Raw genomic sequence first — 22135 nt, 5'->3', positions numbered from 1 at the left:
CAAACAGGCAAAATATCCATTCAGATAAAATACTATTTTAAATGAAAGTGAAGGTTTACATTATACAGCCAGGTAGACTGTATAGTTATCACAAGAAATGGCAGGAACCTCAGTCATCATTACATGTAAAGGCAGATTTATACTTCTTTAAAAGCAAAAGAAAACTACTGCCAGAACCCACTAAACAATTAAGTGCTATAGAGTCACGAGTTAATTCTATCCAATTGATTCATAGCCAGGTTTGTAATGTCAGTTCATAAATAGACAGCACTGGAGTATCACAACCTCCAGGGCAGTCTGTTGCAGAAGAACTTTAAACCTCTGGCATCTGGCAGCTGGTGAAGTGAGTTTAAAGCACATTTCTAAGTCTCAGGACCTGAGTTCCCAACCCTAGAAGCTCAGGTGTAAGCCCAGGACCAACTCCTAACAGCTGTCTTCTGACCTCCACACACACCAGGGCACATGTGTGTAACAGTATTCACACAACAGTAAGAATAGGTAAAATTATGGAGAAAGAATTCTGATCATGTAACTCAGCAGTAGAGTGCTTGCCTAGCACGTACCAGCTCCTAAAGAGAATCCCCAATACCAGGGAGGGAAGGAGCATTGTTTATGAGTCAAACATCAAAGTCTTTTCAAAGAAAACTACAAAGAAATCAGTTCTACAAAAGTATTTTTATCAAGTCACTCTAATCAAAGCCCTACTGGGAATAACGTCAACAACTTACAAAACACAAGAGTTTAATGAAACAAACACTGGACTGCCTCAGCCAGCTGTTGATCAGTTTCACCCTGGTTAGTTTCACTAATGTATCTATCAAATGCTCAATACTGTTTTCTCTTAGGTACCACACTGGTTGGTAGCAGTTGCTGGAATCTGAGAGAACACAATTCCTGTTTGTAGGCTGTTCTTATTTTCATAACTATCACAAACTCTTCCCAGAAACCGTAACTTTTATTTATTCCCTTCTTGCTGACGTCATTTTTTAACTTTCTGGACATTTCTCCATCACAGATACCTTAAATTTTGTCTCAGACTTTTTGGTTTAACATCTAAATGAACAACCAATACAACTCCTTTATCTCAAAGTCTCTTTTACAGCAGCCTGCGGTACTCACATCATCCCAAACCCTGGCTCCCAAATGGAAAGGACTCAACTGATACTGCATTCTATGACATAACTGGAACCTCACAACTACTCTGACCAAACAGCACTACTGCAAACATTCTCTTGCTAATATTTCATTTTCTTGCACCTTTCTCCCTTGCAGTCAGTCACTCAGCAAATTCATGACCTTGGATGAACAAATAATTCATTACTATCCATACGTGACTACATAAAAAGCCACGCAGGAGATGCAGTCGATGGCATGAAGCCTAGCATGCATAATAAACTCATCAGTTTTTAAAAATCACACCACTGGCCAAGCTGGCAGACAAATAAATTCATGATTATCAACTTCACAAAGGTAGGAAAGATTTCCACCATTCCTTATAGTCTAATTATTTAGAGAACTCCAAAGTATCTTCAAACTTCCCTCTACTTCTGTGTCTTAGCTACCACCTGAAACTCTCAGCTCATTAACTCTCAAAACATCTCATTCAGGAACAGTCACATGGGAAACAGTTTATTGAACAGGGTGCAGGGAGTAAGAAATCAGACTCCTAGGAACCTTTTATTACAATCTTCTACGACGTGTCTAAATATGTAACATAAAAATCTGCACAAGTTAGAGTTTGGTAAAATAATCCACCTCTCGCCTCATACCGGTTTTAAAAAAGACTTGAGTTCACCATTTAATATCTTGCATATGCCTACATTTTTCTTGAGATTTCTACTTTAGGCCAGGCTGTGGTAGTACATACATTTAATGCAAGCACTTGGGAGGCAGAGGCAGGTGGATCTCTGGGTTCAAGGGTCAGCCTGCTCTACAGAGTAAGTTCCAGGACAGCCAGAGCTACACAGAAAATCTGTGTACAAAGTAAGTACAAAAACAAATGAAATTCTACTTTACTCAAATAGTCTATAATTTCAAGAACAAGCTGAAGCACACAGCAGATCCCTCAGATGTGGAAACTGCAGGCATTTTAGCTGGGAAAGGATTCACCAGAAATTTCTGTGGGCATCACACTCACTGTTCCTTTAAATACTCAATCACATTACAAGAACAGTTGCTCACTTATGTTCATAGAAACATTATTTGTCATAGCCAGAATATGGAAACAACCTAGATGCTCCTCAATTAAAGAATGGATAAGAAAATGTGGTACATTTACACAACGGAGTACTAGTTAGCTGTTAAAAACAATGACATCATGAAATTTGAAGGCAAATGGATAAACTAGAAAAAAAAAATCATCTTGAGTGAGGTAACCCAGACCGAGAAAGACAAACATGGTACGTACTCACTCATAAGTGGATATTAGATATAAAGTAAATGATAGCCATGCTACAATCCACAGACTAGAGAGGCTAGATAACAAGAGGGCCCACGGGGGTATGATTGGATCTCCCAGGGAAGGCGAAATAGAAGAGATTTCGTGGGTGGTCTGGGTGAGGAAAGGTAGAGATGAAAACATGAAGATCAGGTGGGGTGAATGGAGGGAAGAATATTGAAAGAGATGATTAGAAGGGGGGAGGATTTTCAGGGTCATATAGAAACCTGGACAAAGGAAACTCCCAGCAGTCTACAAGGACGACCCAGCTAAGACTGCTCACGGTGGTTGCATAGCCTAATCTGGCCTTCTGTGACCAGGCAGGACTTCCAGTGGAGGGACTGGAATGCTGGCCTAGCAACACACCTTTGACCTACTTTCTGTCTTGCCTATGGGAAGTGTGAAGGGGGAGGGGGTGTTAGTTAAGCTTGGCATGGAGATTGTGGGAGTAAGCAACCAATGACTGGTCCAGCCTCAGACCCATACCACGATAGTGAGCCTACCCCTGTCACTGCCTGGAGTGTCAGGACCCGGAGGCTGGATGACCCAGAGACCTAAGATAGAACTAAACATGATTGGAGGAGAAAAAAAGAAAAAAAAAAAGCAAAAGAAAAAGTCAACATAATGATGACTAAGGATACTCTACAATACTTTCAGATTGGTGACTACCCCAGTTGTCACCAGAGTCTTAATCCATGACCTGATGGAAACAGACACAGAGATCCATAGTCATGCATTGGGCTGAACTCAGGAATCCTGTTGAAGACAGGGAGGAAGAATTGTACCAGCCAGGGTTGGTCAAGAACATCACAAGGGAACCCACAGAAACAACTAATCTGGCCTCTTAGGGGCTCAGAGACTAAACTGATAACCAGAGAGCCTGCATGAGAACAACATAGGCCTCCGCATATGTGTGACAATTGTGTGGCTTGGTCTATTTATGGGACTCATAGCTGTGGGAGCAGAAACTGTCCCTAACGCTTTGGCTGGTTCTTGGAACTAGTCCTCATATTGGGTTGCCTTGGCCAGCCTTAATACAAGTGGACGAGCTTAGTCCTATCTCAACTTGGTAAGTCATGCTCTGTTGATGCTCCTTCCTGAACAGAAGAAACTGAGGGGAGTCAATTGGGGGAGGGATGGGAAGGATGAGAAGAGAAAAGGGAGGGGAAACTTCATTAGAATGTAAAATGAATAAATACATTTAAAAAAAAAATCTACAGTGGCTCTTTCCTGAGCTCCCATGATACAGCCTAAGGGAAAAAGCTGCCTATATATAAGATAATACTAGACATCAAAGTACTGGTCACTATTCATGTCATAGTTTTTATGCTTAGATGATCAGTACTCGGAATGCAGAAAAATTAAACTCAACTTTTACATGCATGTTGTCTCAGAACATAAAAATTCACTCCTCAGCACACATATAAGGGTGGAAAAAAGATCCAATTTCACAAAGTTGTCTTCTGACCTCCACATATGTGCCATGGCATACACGGCTCCCACCCCACCATGCACACATGATAAATAATTTTTGGGAAAAAAATGTAAGTGGACACGGCAGGCCCTGGCCTGAGAGCTGCAGTCACTCCCAAAGCTATCTTCCTCCAAGTGACTTGTAGCTGCATGTTTCCAGTGGTGGAGCCTAGGACTCAAAGGGCCTGCAGTCTTCAGCCCTAGGATCCTGAAATGAGTTTTCCTGTGACACAAGGACCCTTGGCCTTCTGCTTAGTTTTGCCTAGATTTTGGTTTAAGGCACAGAGCTGAGCAATGCAGGTGATCGCCAACAAGCAATCCCAGCCCAAGTGCTAAAACTACATCAGGGAGTTTTATCATGAGCTGCCCTGAGAGCACAGCAGCCAGGGTGCTCTTTACCACTTCTTCATACCTAAGAATCAAGAACTGATGAGCAGTTGAGTTATGCACCTTTGGAACATTTAAAACCATTGGAACAGTCATAGAATGTAAATGGTATCTGCTGTATCCATCTAAATCCTTGTACTATGACGTTATTTCTCCCTCCCCCAAACACCCCCCAATGCGGGTTAGGGATAGGGTTAGGGGGTAAGAGTAAGGAAAACTGGTGATTTCCCCGCCTCTCTCCTCATTCACTGGATTACAGGCATATGCTATCACAACCAGCTATAAACGGTAAAGGAAAGAACAAACAGAAAGATACCCTATGTTTATTAGAAACTAAACATGCTACAAGTGGTGAGACTGCGCAGACAGATCAACACATTTAGTGACCCCTACTTCTAAAAGCCTGGCTGCAAGCAAGGGCAGGCAGGACACAGGGGGCAGAAGCAGACAGATTCAGATTTCTTGAGAATTCAAAACCAGACAAGGAAACATGAGGCCCTATCTCTAACCAAAAGAACTAATTAAAATTCTTGACTGATTATTTTTTTCTACCAAATCTGACATACTAATCCTAAAATTTCCAAGGAATCGCAAGGTAACCAGAAAAACTGAACATAATGAATTGAGTGGGTGGGGAACAGGGATGGGGCTGGGGAAAGAAACTACAAGAAATAAAATCACACAGTAGGGTTATGGCACATAATCTTGTAAACATACTAAAATTGATATAAAATTTAAAAGGATAAATTTTTAATCATGAGAACTAACTCAATAAAGTTGTTATAAAGATAAATAGAACTTTAAAAAATCCTACTACAGAAAGTATATAGCATTCCTCCAAAGAAAAATAAAGTTTAGCTATAAACCTGGACAAAGTTCTGTAATTTACATTGTATAATTCCTGTTTTATAGTATTTGATATTTGAATTAGAGATAAAAACATAACTCACCCTCTTTTCACTTTTGTGAAATCGAATGCAACTTGTCTGTATGAAACTGCCTTTTCATTTAGATACCTACTATACCGCCTAATAAATGTAGACATATCATAGCCTGCAAAACAAAGTTTTCGTGAATGATTAAAATCTAAAGTTTACTAAAACAACTTTATTATTCAACAGCACAAATATGTTATCCTAACTATATTCAGTAATGCAAATTAAGTAATACTAAGTTTCATACTAAATTCTTTAGAATTTTTAGACTCAGATGTATCATAGAAGGATTTAAAATTTTTTCCTTTACAATTTCACTAAAAACACGTCTATTTTGTTTCATTTGGCCCACATGCCTATTCTTTACTTTAGAAAAATGTTTCCTTCTACAATTTAAGAACCTCAGAACTCAAACTTAACACCTCTAACACCCAGCAGAACCATAATTCCATCCTTCAAATCAAATGAAGGTTCTGTTTTTATACTTGTGAAATCTTTAGCTGTGTATTATTTAGGAAAAGTGTAACACACATGTACCAACCATGTAAGAAGTATGAGAAGCATTGTCCAATAAAAAGAACAGTTATATGTATGATGAAGGCACAACCAGTTTTATGAATAGTTTCAAAAAAACCTTGCTAATTCATATAAATCACTCTAACACTGCTTCATCAGCAGCAGCAACATAAAGCTTTATCAGTATATTTTTTTAAGATACCAGAAACCTTGTATTTTAGCAACTGTCTAAGTCAAAGGTCTATAATTTTTGCTTCTCAATGAAAAATAGGTCAATTTCTTTTAACTTGGCTTGTTCAGATTTAATTTGACTTGATATCTGCTTTACAAAAGACAATAATAACCACACACATATATGACTTGATTTCGATGTGACACCTACCAATCTGCAAGTGTTTAGTGACTGCTTACTAAAAAGTCAGAACAAAACAGACGAGGAAGAAAAATGGAATTACTGCTGCCGCTCGCTCGGCTCAGACCTGCTAATGTACTTTATAAAACATGTTGGGTTTTTGGTCCATGCTGTTCCGTTCCATCCCTTACCTATTATCCTTCCTTACCTTGAGAGGGAAAATACCTCTTGCTCTTCAAACCTCAACTGATCTTATTGCTAAAATCTTTATAGAATATATATTTGTTTGTTTTGGTTTGTCAAAACAGGATTTCTCTGTGTAGCCCTGGCTGTCCTGTAACTCACTCTGTAGATCAGGCTGTCCTCAAATTAAAGAGAATCACTTTTCTCTGCCTCTCAAGTGCTGGAATTAAAGGTGTGTGCCCCAACCACCTAACTAGAATATAAGTCTTTAAGATATATGTGTGTGTGCGCGTGCACGCGCGCGCACATGTTCCTGGTCACTCCATGTATATGGAGGCCAAAAGACAACTTGCAGAACTCTGTTCATTCTTCCCACCATGTGGATCTGGGGATCAGGTTTGGCAACAAGCACCTTTACCTACTGGGCCATCTCACCAAGAATATAAACAACTAATCTACCTCCTCATAAAAAGAATAAAAGTCTAAAAATCTTTATCTCTAACTTTACATAATTTCTAGACCTTGAGAGAAGCCTATATGGTTAAGAGGCCCAGTTGCTCTTCCAGAGAACCAAAGTTCAACTCCTAGCACCCACACGACAGCTGACAATCATCTATAATTCCAGATTCAAGGGATTCAATGCCCTTATCCAGCCTCTGCAGGCACTGCAAACATTGGCAGAGAGACATACATGCAGATAAAACACCCACACACATAAAATAAAAATACAAGTTAGAAATAGTAAAACGAAATAAATTTATTTCATTTTCATCTCAAGGAAATGAAAATTAGTAACTAATGAGACAAAAACCAACGGGATGTATGTATAGACTCTATAGTCGTTGCAGCTTTTTTTCCCCTGACTTAAAGTAAAAGTTAAATAAGAGCTAAAAAACCTGTCTCAAAAAACAAACAAACAAACAAACAAAAAACAAAACAAAAGCAAAAACCAAAGCAACAAAAGTGAAGGGAGAAGACAGCAAACAAGCAGTTTTTATCTTCCCTGAAAGGGGTGCCCCATTTTACTACACCATCAGTCTGTTTTTTTTTTATTTTTAAAAATATTTTTAATATTACAAAATGGGGGTATTGCTGATTACCCTCCCTTATGTCCCTCTTATTAAAACAAACTGAATGAGGGGTTGAAGAAATGGCTCAGAGGTTAGGATCTCTTGCTACTCCTACAGAAGCTCAGAGGGCAGCACTCACAATCACCTCCAACTCCAGTTCTGTGGGATCTGATGCCCTCTGTCTTCTTTCAACTTCTGAGGGAACCCACATGTGTGTGCATATATACACATAACATAAATAATTCTCTTTTAAAATTAAATATAATACTAATGAAATTCTGTTACCACTGAGTCTTATGCACGTAACTTATATTCCAGAATTACTGGAAGCATATTCATTTTAAGCAATATTTCTTTCCATCCATGCCAAGTCATACTCCATTTAGCAAAAGGAAACAAGCATCAAACTAAATACACTAAATTCTTCTTATTTTGCACTGTAAGAACCATAGTCTAGGCTCTCATTAACTTGATACTAGGATGGAGCAATGCCTAGAACAGTCTCAATGGCTTAAAAAAAAATTCAGTCTATTCTGATCCAGCTTGACCTTCAGCTGTTTCCTTATAATATACTTGCTTCTCCCCTACAAAATTCCTTTCCTAGTTCCCTACTACATTATAAAATTTAAGCCCACCAAAGTCTTCTGTTTGGTTTTGGTTTGAATAGCTTCTTGAGGGCTGTTTACCACCACACATGTTCTCCAAGGTGTCACGCACACTCATTTTTCCTATCAATCTTAAATATTTCACATCATCTGTACAAGTGTACTTAGATTAAGAAATCTCTTCCACTTCTCAAAGCCCTAAACAGGTCTCACATTCTCTGAAGATCTTATTTTCCAGACTGAAACCCACTGTTAATATTCCCAAATAGGTTAGCAATCCTTTATGCGGCCTTCCCAGCTCTGGCAGTCTAGACTATGAATATCCAGTTCTAGACAACAGACCCCATTAAGACAGAATGGACAGAGATGGCTATAACCAACAAGGCAATTTAAAGTGATCAGACTCAAAGAGAAGCAAAGGGAACTGTTAAGAGAAGTACAGGAGGCACCAGGTGGGAGTGTTCAACTCACACTCTGCACATGTATAAAAGTGCTGTTACATAGCACAGTGCCAAATATTTAAATATATACAACTGAAAACCCTTTAAAGATAAACAAAAGGAACAACCATGCTATCAATGTCAATTAACACTATATTCAATTTTGTCCCTATAATGTACAATGTCAACCAGATTTCTTGTGATAAAACAAATCCAAAAAACAGCAGTAACACTTAAGGTAACTAGTTTGTGTGCCTGGCATTATTCTAAGCACTTTAGGGTTAGTTATTAACTAGATTTACTGAGCAGTGACTATCCTTATTTGTAATTTTATGGACAACAACACAGAGGTAAAGAAAACTTGGTCAAGTCCATGTATTCTAAGTGCTAAAGCACAGGGAGTGCAGCTCCAGAGCCCATGTTTGCAACTCCCCTGTGCTGCCTGTCAGAGACTCAAGTGTTAACTATGACAACAACCTTAATACCAAATTAGAAGACATTCACTCAAATGTGATCTGAAGCATCAATAAGTTAATATAGTTGAATGCTGCAATAATCATTATATGGGGTTACTCTTGGGTTTCTAGAAAACAAAAAAAGTCTTTACCTTGCAATCCACTTTTATCCAAAAAATTGCTTAAGTTAAACAATGTGTTTCTTGAAGCCAAATACTGTATGAAACGCTGAAAAGCAAACAATTATAAAAAGTTACAGTGCTGCCATCTTACAAACTTTGAATTTGCAAGTAGAAGGAAAGAGATGGTTAATATATTAAGTGAGCTTATTTCAATTTCCCATCCTCGCTCTCATTAGTTACCCAACATAAAAACATAATTTTCATTAGTACATTTATTACCAACCATCTAATGACCACAACTACAATTCTAAAGTCAAAATAATTTAATGAATTAAGTACTACAATCAATAATTCTGTCTTTACTATAACATAGTAGTACACAGGTAAGTATAACCAGATCATATCTGTACTTTAACTCATTTATTTATTCTGTTTTTGTATGACATGTCAAAGCACATATATGGAGGTCAGAGGACAACTTTTGGGGGTCAGTTTCATCCTCCATCATGCAAGTTCTAGAGAACAAAAACTTAGATCCTTGCTTCACCTACTGAACTGTCTCACCAGCCCTCCTAAATATGTTTATTATTATTTCTCTCTCTCTTTTTTTAAGGCAGAGCCTCAGAAGTTATTTCACAGTTTCATCGTAAGCACTGGATTCCGGGGATCCAAACTCAGGTCCCCAACTTTGCACAATAAACACTTTACTAACTGAGCTACCTCTCCAACTCCACTATCTAGATTTTTTTGGGCGCCCCAATTTTTGTGATTTTTTTTTTAAAAAAAGAAAATATTCTTAAACATATAAGAGAATGTTAAAGGTTACTTCTTATCCACTGACTAGGTTAAATACATTAAAATACTCACTTCAGAGTTTATGATACAAACACAACATCGCAGACTCTATTGAAAACACAGCTCTGTAATCTCATTTCCTCCTTCCCTCATTAAAAGTGACTACTCTGTTGAAGCAGGCATAGTTTCTGACAATTTCTGCATGCAAACATTGATGCAAGTTTGTACTCTCTCTGAGATTTACAGCTATGTGCACTGCACTCCTCAGACTCCTGAGCCTAAGGAAATAGGATGATGAATCTGAGACAAGCCCTGGCTACAACAGAAAAGTTCTATATCCTGCAATATCAAATATCTACCCAAAACTTGCGTTATTTTTAAACAATTTCTCTTCCTTATTTGTTGTGTGTTCATGATAGTGTGGGGTGGGGTGGGAGGTGGGTGAGAATGCACAGTGCACATGTTGGAGGCTGCACGAGGACGGTTTGCAGGGCAGGGTCCCTCCATCCACCATGTGCATTCCATGTACTGACTTAGACTGTCAAGCTTGAAACTTTCACCTGCTGAGCTACCTAACATATTCTTTATGTAAATATTAAAAAGCATGTTTACCCAATATGCAAACTTACTTTTTAATAAATGATAGTTTTATATAAAATTGTTTTAAAATATATTTCTTATTATCAGCAAATAGATTTATATACCTGATTTCTTTTTTTACATTTTTTTATACTTTGTATGTGTGTATCCATACATTTACACCACAATCCAACCCTTGTAGGGGTAAGAAGACAACTTTGTGCAGTCATTCTCTCCTCCTAAAATGTGAGATCTGGGGATACAGTTCAGGTGCCAACCTTGGTAGCAAGTGCCTTTACCCACTAAGCCATTCTACAGACCCTGTTCACATATTTTACATACCCTTATACCTGAGATGACATAAAACTCTCTTGGGCAAAAGGGAACCATGAGTGGAAGAGTTTAAGAAGCCTTGGCTAATTCTACTTATTCATTATGGTATTCCCATAACACTAACAGGAAATGTAAAGTAGACAGAAATGACTTGTTCAAGACACGTAGCTATTATATGGAAAAAAGGGATGGGAGGTCCTAGTTATCCCATGTCAAGACCCTATGACACAGAATCAACTTTTAAAGATCTTCTCTGAGTCTAGGTTTCTCCACTTAACACTAGTGGGAATTGGGACAGCTCATTCCTTGTTTCTATTCTAGCTGCTTGGTATGGAACAGCCATGACGTCTACCTACCAGCCAATAGTAGATCTCTTCTACTTGTAAACAAATGTTGAAACATCATATTCTTCCCTGTTAAGAGCTACCATTCTACGGTATTCCAATCATCACAGCATAAAGGAACCCTATGTACATGTCACAGACTACAGAGTTGCCAGTAGATAAACCTGAGCTGAGAATAAAAGAGAGAGAGAAGGGGCAGAGGAGAGATGGGGGAAGCAAAGCAAGGCAACTCCCTTAGCTGCTCTAGGGAAGTACAAAGTACAGCCATGTGCTATCTTTCTCCTGTCTGTTGGCCAACTGTTAGAAACAGCAGTCAACTTTCTATCTTGCTTTTAGCAACGTTAGTCTGCATACTACTGCCTCATCTGAAACTACACTCATAGTACATTACAACATCTGAATGTACTATCTATCATAAATTACAACATCTAAAACCTAACACTGATACTTTTTTGCCTCTTTGCCTGGAATTATATAGTTGGCTGTATTTGAAGCTCCTGAATTCTTCAGAATAAATACCTCTAAGCAAGCACACGTTAAAAGTAGAAACGATTACTGTAGTTGAGACCAAGATGTTTTGAGTTACATTTAAGTAGCATACCCAAACACTTCAACTGGATCTATGAACTGGCTGGAATGGGTTCAGAAGCAACTGGGCAACATATGCCCTTAACAGTTGCTGCATGAATGACTAGTACACATTTTAGGCACCACTGCAGAATGCCATTTTTAAAAACTACAAACAAATCTCCATATGGTGCTATAATATGAATAATCTAAGAAAACTGAGGAAAAAAAGTTAATTTTACAGGCAATGGTTGCACTCCTTTAATCCCAGCGCACTCAGGAGGCAAAGGCAGACAGGTCTCTGTGAGTTCAAGGCCAGTCTGGTCTACAGACAGTCAGAGCTATTGCACAGAAAAAACCTGTATCAAAAAAGGGGGGTGGGGTGGGATGGGGGATGGGCTGGCTAGAGAGATGGCTCAGTGGTTCTGTTCTTCCTAAGGATTCAGGTTCAATTTCCAGTACCCACATGGCAGCTCACAACTCTCTGTTACTATATAGTTCTAGGGAATCTGACACCCTCACACAGACCTACATGCAGGCAAATCACCAATGCACATAACATAAAAATAAATACATTATATAAAAAACTGAAATATAAAACTATTTGATGATGATAAACAATATGGAATATGGTGATACTTCTAACAAGTAGTACACAGAAACAAACCAAATACAGTTTTGTATCCAAAGTATGATTATTGTTATAAGAACCAAAAGGGAATAAAAAAATGTGCCAGGAGTTAAGATTTGTTGGAATGATGTAGCTGCACTGGTATCTGTCACAGAAGAGGAGAGTTTCTCCTGACCCGGAAGCCTAAGATGGTAGTAAAACGAGAGGTGACAGAAAACTGTGAGGCTCAGTAATCGAACAAGACAAAAACGTCTTACGTCTTTCTCACCCTTAAGAAGCATCTTTTCTTTCCAAATTACTCAGCAATATAGATCTATCTAGTTTCATTCAATCATTCCACAGCAGCTTCACTTCACTAAACACAACGTCACAGTAAGTAGGACAGCTGAGAAACCCACACAAGGTTAAGAACCAAACAGACACTGATAGGCTGTCATGGAAAACAAGACGATTCTTTCCAGACAGAAAAGCCATCAAGGTCTCTCTGCAGGTCTTACTGGTTTACCCTTCTGAGCAGCAAAGACACCAGGAACTTCTAAGAAGACATTCTTTAGCAGTCCCTCTCAGCAAAACGTCACGTTAGTAGTCAACAGCATAACCCTCCACTAAACAAAATATTTCCAAAGACAACCACATGCAGTCAAACAGCAAATCAATGGATGATGATGATAATAATAATAATAAAAATCAGGCAGATATAGACATATAGTTTATAACTGAAGACTAGAAAGACCAGTGCTGTTTACAGAACGTAGTGCTCGGAATTACCTCTATTTCTCCATTTCATTACTAAAGCCCTATATGCTCTGACCTACGCTCTACTTTCTAGTTTATTTCATTACTGTTCTTCAAAATGCGGAATCTAAGGTCTTTATTTTTGGCCATATGACTTGCTCTTTTTATCTACATTCAGCTGCAGTAGTCACCATTTAAGTTTTAATGAGCAAAGCAAGTTAAATAATCAATAATCTTATCAATATACATGGTTTTTGGTATACTTATCAAGTTTTTCCTGGGTTGAAGAGATGTCTCAGCATGTAACTGTAGATGCCCTGCAAGCCTGATGACTTGAGTCTGATCCTGGAAATCCAACCTCCACACAATAATACAGTACTTTTAAAAAGTGGTTCTTACCTCATTTCCATACACCATCAAATGATGAGTTGTGATGAGTGACTTGAAGACCACCACCCAACTACTGTTAGTAGTTCTTTCAAACAAACTGTCTGCCAACTGTGGGATGTTCACATTCATCTCATTTGTACACTGAATTAAATCTGTAATAATAATAATAAAAAAAAGGTTAATCTCTAGTTTTAATTTACAGACTTCCATAGTAGTTTGGACAAACTGTTAAAATTCTTTCAGGAGAGTTGGCAAGATACCTCAGCAGGTAAGGTCATTTGTTACCAAGTCTGATGACACAAGTTCAAAACTCAGGACCCAAAGGGCATGAGGAAGTTGGAATGAACACACACACACACACACACACACACACACACACACACACTCACTCATTCTCATATGGCATGCACACTTGCTCACATATACAATATCATTAATTGACAATAAATAAATGTAATTAATTTAAAAACCTCCTCAGGCAGAGTAAGAGAGTAGTACTGGTTAGCTTTACATAAATGATCAGTGTCGGAGTATTAAGCCAGTTCCCCTAGGTGCTATTCAGTGCCAAGTGGTTTATTCATCTCAAAAAGAATTGCTTAGGAACCCTAAGAAGTTGTAGCTGCCTTACTATCTATAACTTTCAAAGTTACAATTCTGACTATATTTATCCCTTTGGAGTAAAATCTGTAAGCTTTACTTTAAAAAAAAAAAATCTTTCAAAAGAAATCCTGTATAGAAGACTGAGCAGGAAGACGGCTGGTCACCTGTACAAGTGTCTGCTCTATGGTATCCTCTGTTCTAGTAGGGAAGGAGCAGAGAGACATGTCTGTGACAGAGCAAATCTTAGTTTATGCAAACTATGGCTCATTCTTGTTCCCTCAATCCTACTGAGTTATCAGCTAGCTAATTCTGACAAAACTGAAAACAGATTCAAGTTTCCAAATTGAAAAGGATTCATACTGCTAAAGTTCCAATTTTATTTTTACTTTATGTATTTACTTATTTGAGGCAGGACCTCTCTATCCATCTAATTATTTCTTTATTTGTTTTTTGAGGCAGGGTCTCTCTATGTAGGCCTGGAATCCAGGAATTACGTAGATCAGGCCTGGCCTCCAGCTCACAGAGAACTCGACTGCCTAGGTGCTGAGATCAGGCATGTGCTACCACATCTGGCCTAATCTGATTCACTTCAAGCACAAAGGCACTATTATAAAATAGTCTAGCACACAACTGCTTGATTACCAAAATAGAATTCTTACTAGACCTCAAAGTTTTACCTACAGTCTGCTTTAAAATATTTAGTAGCAAATTCAATATAGGAAATCTCAACTACGATCCATTCTAGAGAATAGAAAGGTAGAGTCAGACATGACTTGTTTTACCTTTAAAATGTGTATCATATATGATGTACAAATATGTCAGCTATAACTATTATAATAAGGTTGTTGTAACTATCCATGGCTGGATTAGTAACTTGTTCACTTTAACTGTTCAGTTGAAATTCACTAAATGGGAATTCAGATGACCTAGCTTGGCCTTGGCTGCTTGCAAGAAATGACAATGTAACCAAGAGTTACTTGCCTGCAATTCTTTAAAATGCATGCTTTAGTAGATCCAATTAGTAACATTTGCTGAACTCAAGTAGCTACCCAAGCCAATACTGCTTGAAGAACAAAGTACCGCACAATGAAACAGAAGGCCTACAGAACAGCTGAATGACAAAATCTTTCACAACTCAGATCAATTGTAACAAAAACAAAGAGTAAATTCAACTCGGGTGTGTATGGTCTGGCTTCTGAGACTTAAAAAAATATGAAAGAATCCAATCTACCTTCATTACTACTTTGCACTTGTTCTACAGCACTACATGCCTTAATGCTTGCTTTATTCCAAAACCAATCTGCTGGGCCAACTCTACCTAGGACTGTCTACTTCTCTGTTTAAAGACAAGGTCTCCCTATATAGCCAGTCTAGCTCTACTTATGATCCTCCTGCTTCAGCCTCCCAAGTACTGAGATCCTAAGTATATAACACCTGACTCTGGTCTGACCTGATGTTTAGTTTCAAAAGCTAAACATCTGGTCCCCCTTCCTCCCATTTAGCTTTACAGCCTTAGCTTTTTTTTCTTCTATATCCTTCCAGAAGTTACCTTGAGAAACTACTCAAGTTCTGAAATATAGTAAACTACTGCCTCAAAGTATCATTCATTTTTTTTGTTTGGTGTTATATGTGATTTCTGTATGTGTTCATGTGGATATGTGAGTAAGTGCATACAAAGTCCACGCATGTGGGCATGAACATAGGCCAGAGATCAATGCCAGGTGTCTTATCTATTGCTTTCCACATTTTTGGGGGGCAGGGCCTCTCACTGAACCTGTTTCAGCTTGACATCTTGCTGCCTCTGTGTCCCCCACCGTTAGGGTAAAAGGTACCCGCCTCTATGTGCAGCTATTTACGTGAGTGCTGGGACTCCAAATGCAGATCCTCATACTTGTACAGCAATCCCCTTACCAACTGAGCCATTTCCCCAACCCCTTAGGCATCTTTCTGTTTCTAAAATTAAACCAGCCATCAAGCTCCTCAAAGGTGCTCTTCCTACCTCTTCTCTGTGCATCTGTTAATAGAGATATTCATTCTACACATCAGTAAGCTAAGCTTTCTCATGCCATCTCCTAAACCTCCAAAAAGGCTACCTCTTTATCTCAGCATGGAGACTCTGAATCCTCAATCTGAAATTGGGAAGGAGGTTACCACCACGTGTAATCAATATTGCCAGCATGAATATCAAAGGGGTAAACTATTCTGCAAAGCACAACCAATACACCCACTACAACTAAAACTGCCAACAATGAACTGAGCATGGTAGTACATGCTGCGATCCAAGCAATAAGACAGGAGAATTGGCACTTGGCACAGTGAATAAGGCCAGTCAGGGATACAAACTGAGACTCTTCAAAAAACCAAAAAGACTGCCAACAATAAGGAACACTGTTCAGACTGGCTTCCCTACTTTTGGTAATAGCTGATTTAGTATCTCACCTACCCCACAATGCTAATCATTCTCTAAATGATACACAATGCTCTACAAAGCAGCACTATCATTATCTAACCTAAGTAATGTCTTTTCTTCCAGCATGGGACAAGGGAATGCACTTTGCTACTATCTTTCACCAACAGAACACCTTTCCAATGCTCTGTGGTGCATTTGTTACTTCATATCTGAATCTTTTCATTCAAGTTCATTATTCAAAATACTGTTTTAGTGAAGAATTTCCTTCCACAAACTAAAGTGCCTTCCAAAGTCACTGACATTGGTACATAACAATTCTACACTACCAAACTTTCTTCTACACCTAACCGACTTCCAATTCTTTTTGTTCTACTAATCACCTCAAAAGGAACCTCCATTTCTTTATTCATCCAAGATAAATAGCTACGGCTAAATAAAGTCTAGTTTAGTAGGAACACATTTCGGGCTCACATACAGTGTACACACGTACACACAGTGGGTGTGCATAAACTGTCCGTTACATGGGCATGTCTATACTGCACAGTACAGAGTACACAGCACGGATGTGCACACACTACGGACAATCATACTGTGCTCCCTTAGGATCTGCTTTCCTTCTGCACATATTTGTTTCAGTTACCCCGATATCCTTCTCTGCAATGCGTCACAAATGCCAAATACCTCGGATGTTTGGCGCTGTTCTTCTCCTACTTGGGGTGCTCTTCCCCCAGATACTAGCTTTCTCACTTTCTTCCTACAGATCCTTGCTGAAATGCCACATTCATCAGAAAAACTTCTTTGAATGTTAATTCATATTAACACATACTTAGGGCACCTCTTTAATTCCATATCACCATTACCTACTCCACTATACACTTGTTACTATTTAACTCATCTTACTTTGTTTAATGACTATCTCTAAACTATTAGTTTTTGGGTGGCCAGAGTTGCTTGAGCTCCACTATTTCCCCAGAGGTCTGAAACAATGCCACAATATAACAGTCACTCATTTCTCAAATAAATACATTCATCTTGGTATATATTTGTACATGTTCTTTTCTGATGACATATCTATTTGGTCCAGGCTCACCTGACATTCCCATGTAGATAAGACTGAACTCCAACTTCCTGCCTGTCTTGCAAGTACTGGAAAGTAAAGGCATACCTTTGTACATATGTACACTTTTAAGAAAGCATCCAAATGAGCATGGTAGTTTGCCTCAAACTCAAAACTGACAAAAGAGAAGTCAAGTCCAGCCTGAGCTAGTGTGAGACCGTATCTCAAAAAAGCAAACAAAAAAGAGGGAGTGAGAAGGGAAAAGAGGAAGGGTTAGATAATAAGAAGGGAGGAGAGGAGGCAGGAAGAATCCATCCACCACACTGGCAGGTTACAGCTATTTGCTCTTGTTAAAAAGGTGAAAAACAAGCCCAAACTCATAATGTAAAATTTTCAAATTTCAAGTTAAAGGACATCTAAGAAGTTTTCACTATCACCCTTATGAACTCTGCTTGGCTTAGAAGCAATCACATGGAAAGAAGGAGAACTCAGAGGCTCTAAGGTAGTATTTCACATACAACAAAACAAGAAAAATGAAGAATTCATGGTAACTGCTGAGCAGTGGTGGTGCACGCCTTTAATCCCAGTACTCAGGAGGCAGAGGCAGGCGGATCTCTACGAGTTTGAGGCCAGCCTGGCCTACAAGAGCTAGTTCCAAGACAGGCTCCAAGGCTACAAAGAAACCCTGTCTGGGGGGAGGGGGAGATTATATACTAGAACAGACCAAATGCAAAACTAAAATTGTACAAATATTACTAGGGTGAGGAACTGTATAAACTCGGCTGTGTGCATTTCTACACAGCTCCCTAATTCAGCCAGTCACTCTCTCTAAGCAGGTATTCTTCCCCACCATAAAGGCAACTTAATTTGTTTCTAATTCTGAAAGGAAAATGCCTTTCCCACCTGTAACTAAAAAAGCAAACTTCCTAACAGAACTCTCATTTCTGAGAGTTTCAATTACTTGTCCCACTCTGCATCTAGGACTCGGTGACTGGTTTTTTTTTTTTTTTGTTTGTTTTCTTTGTTTTGTGCATATATGCATGCGTGCATGCATATGTGTGTATGTGTGTTTAGACAGGATCTTACTGTATATCCCTAGCTGGTCTGGAACTTACTATGCAAATCAAGCTGACCTCCAACTCCCAGAAATTCACCTTCCTATAGTTTCCAAGTATTGGAATTAAAGGTATTTGTCAACCATGCACAGACCCAGGAGACATATTTCTTTTTGGTTTTTCAAGACAGGGTTTCTCTGTAGCTTTGGTGCCTGTCTTGGAACTAGCTCTTGTAGACCAGGCTGGCATTAAACTCAGAGATTCGCCTGCCTCTGCCTTCCGAGTACTGGGATTAAAGGTGTGAGCCACCACCGCCCGGAAAGACATATTGTTTAAAAACAAAAACTCTGTAACATTTATCTAGAGAATATAAAAATTGAAGTTCATCAACATGTCTTTAACAATTCTCAAACCCCACACTCAAAAAATAAAAACAAAACAGCATGTAGGTTAAAATGAAAATTTATAGAATTTAATGTCATAAAGAAAATTTGCAACAGTGAATAACCAACTTTCTTTTCCCATGGAAAGTTAATGGAACCATCAACTGCCAAACACAATGTTCTTGCTTTTATTACTACTAATACATTCCCCCAACTTGTAACTAGAATTAGCATCTGAGAAACCAGATATTAGTTCTATTTATATAGACCAGGCTCTTTGTAAAAGGTAAGGAGGTTACAGGAACTCACTAAGTTAACAGATTTGTGCCTAGAACTAAACCATTGTAAATGATAAGGATATTTTAAAAAACTTGTAAAAAAGAATGTCCATGTATGTTAAGATACAGGGAGGGACACACTATGTAGCCCACGAGAACCTTAAATTCATAATCTGCCTACCTCAGCATCCCAAACACTGAGATTACAGGTCTGTATCATTGTGCCCAGAAGCAATTACCCAATTTAAAGCAAATCCTAAATTTTAACTACCTAACAACAAAAATAAGAAAACAACAGTCCTGTATTTTTTAGAATGTACAACAAAATTTGAACAGTTACCAAATAGTTTAATTTGTCTTATAACCAAACTCCCAGCCCAGGCCACCAGCCTAAGTAGACTTCCGTACGCTACCCAACGACTTCAGTGTTCACCTCTACAGTAAGTCAGGCAGCTCGGAGAGCAGAATTCAAAATTGAATGCAAAGGTCTTGAGTTCCCATGTAAAAATAGCCACACAGTAGACAGTATCAAAACAACTGGCTAACAAATCATATTTCACAAATGTATGTGAGCCTGGCTAACATTTTTTAAGAGTGATATACAATAATCATTAGGCAAATGTTATTATTACAGAAAAGTAACCTCTTTGCTCAAACTTCAGACTTTTGTCTGTTGCTAAGAGGAAAATTAAGTGGTCAATTAAATGTCACCTTACACCTCCAATCTTTGGAACTTTTTATGGATGTGAGTTAAATTAAACAACTCTCACCAAGAATAACAACTTGGGATAAGAAACAGCTTCTGGGGTTTTGATATAGAAGTAGCAAAACATCACCTGCAAACACTTTTAATCCCACTACTTGGGAGACAAGAGGCAAGTAGAACTCTGAGTTTGAGGCCAGCCCGGTCTACAGAGCAAGTTCCAGGACAGGCAGAGCTACACAAAAAAAAACCCTATCTCAAAAAAACAAAACAAAACAACAACAAAAAAAATTTCATCATATAGCCAAAGTGTTAAAATACTTAGTAAATATGGAAGTTGCAACTAGACTTAAACCAAAGCGAATTACCTATGTCTAGGGACATCTGCCCTAGTCTTAAATATCAAATGTCTAAAAATGTCCTAATAGCACTATTTCCTACTCTATCTAGCTCTTCTGTACGGGATCAAGAAATGTAACTGCTAAAGCATTGTTTCAAGTTTGGAATTCCATACAAGACACAGTGTGTATTTTTATATAACTTCCATTAGAATTCAAGTATCTACTTGCTAAGCCTGGCACATACCTATATTAACCAGGATAACCAGAGCAAGAGGTTTATGGAGTTGAGGCTATCCTGAGTTACAGTGAGATCAAGGTTCCCTAACTACATGTGAGACCCCGTCTCAAAAGCATAAAAACTATTTATATAGGCAAATTTATACCTTAGGAAAGCAATATAACAACCTATCAGACAGACCTTAGGGAAATAACAGGGCAAAGGCTCTTAAAAAGAAACCTACACAATGATCACTACAGGACAGAGACTGGGCTAACTTGAAATGGAAAGAAGGGGAGATTCGAGATATAACAACCTATCAGACAGACCTTAGGGAAATAACAGGGCAACGGCTCTTAAAAAGAAACCTACACAATGATCACTACAGGACAGAGACTGGGCTAACTTGAAATGGAAAGAAGGGGAGATTCGAGATATTAAAATGACGAAATAACCACATGACCTGGATAAAAAATATTAGGAAGCTAAGGATCCTAATTCACAATGTAGTAGGCATGCCTAGTAATGCAGAGTTAATTAAAAGGTAATACAGTCTTATAATAAAAGAATATTAAAAACTACCAGAAAAGTTGTCTGGGCAAAACAGACTACATATTATTAAGCAAAAGCCACAGAGAAGAAACACCACCATGCAGCAAAGTGCATACTTTAGTTGTGTATTTGTTGAGGTACACTGTATTTGCCCAAATACAGAAAAATACAGAACTGATCACCTTTTACAGCAGTGGTTCTCAACCTTCCTAATAAATGCTTTGACCCTTTAATATGCTTTTTTATGTTGTGGTGACCTCCAACCATAAAATTATTTCATTACTACTTCATAACTGCAATTTTGTTGTTTTTGAATTGTAATGCAAATATCTGATATGCAGGATTTCTGATATGCAGGATTTCTGATATGCAGCCCCTGTGGGATCACAACCCACAGGTTGAGAACCTCTCTTTTAAGTGTTGATATAGGGACTCAAGGCTAACCTATAAAAGAGTTATGTCAGTACCTATGTGATCTCTGGGATCACAACAAACACTCCTCATGACACACACACACACATACACACACACACAGAGTAATGCTGTGCTACTTAAGACAGACCCTTTGAAACTTATGTCCAATGGCAGAAAGGACAGCTTAACAGGAAACAGCATCCGAGGAAAAGGCAGAAAAAAACAACATTTCCACTGTTTACAAGCTTAGAATTTAGTCCAGAGTAGTGATGCATGCTGTTAACCCTAGCACACAGGAGATGGCAGAGGCAGGAGCACTTTTGTGAGTTCGAGGCCAGCCTTGTCTATAGCAGGTTACAGGACAGCCAGGGCTGCACAGAGATCCAGTCTCAAAAGAAATAGCACAGAACTTAAAGGACACTATTCAACGAGTAGGTCACTATTTTGAACTCAATTTAATTTTCACAATGGCAGCCCTAAGGAATCTCTAGACCCCACAGTTAAACTAAAGCACAGTTAAACAAACTATCTTAGAAAGAAAACCAAGTCCTAATTTTAGGCAAACGCCAGTCTGTTAGCACAACGTAGGTATGCTATGTCTGCCACTGTGTTCTCAAAATGAACAGGATAAGAAGAATTCAGAGGTAATTCTACAATTGTGTAACAGACATTATATTTATCCTGCTAACTAATAAAGCTGAATTCTTTTCATTGTTATAACTGCTATACAGAAATAGCTTTTCTCCCTAAACCCTTTTAAACAGAAAAATTACTGT

At 38.4% G+C, this 22135-nt stretch overlaps 1 protein-coding gene across 12 annotated transcripts in view; it reads right to left on the bottom strand.

Moving 5' to 3' along the window:
• The window catches only part of Picalm (phosphatidylinositol binding clathrin assembly protein), an 84380-nt gene that overhangs the window by 39885 nt on the left and 22360 nt on the right, over window positions 1–22135 (bottom strand). For all 12 annotated transcript variants that reach the window (XM_057755891.1, XM_057755893.1, XM_057755896.1 and 9 more), the window contains exons 2-4: window positions 13359–13501; window positions 9006–9081; window positions 5248–5350 (exon numbers count right to left, since the gene is read on the bottom strand). In XM_057755891.1, coding sequence (XP_057611874.1) covers window positions 5248–5350; window positions 9006–9081; window positions 13359–13501 — 322 coding nt within the window. The remainder of the gene's footprint in view (window positions 1–5247; window positions 5351–9005; window positions 9082–13358; window positions 13502–22135) is intronic.

This window comes from Chionomys nivalis, chromosome 23 (genome assembly GCF_950005125.1).
Source record: "Chionomys nivalis chromosome 23, mChiNiv1.1, whole genome shotgun sequence".
NCBI classification, from domain to species: domain Eukaryota; kingdom Metazoa; phylum Chordata; class Mammalia; order Rodentia; family Cricetidae; genus Chionomys; species Chionomys nivalis.
Note: the sequence above shows the minus strand (reverse complement) of the source record. Positions and strands in the feature narration are given on the sequence as shown.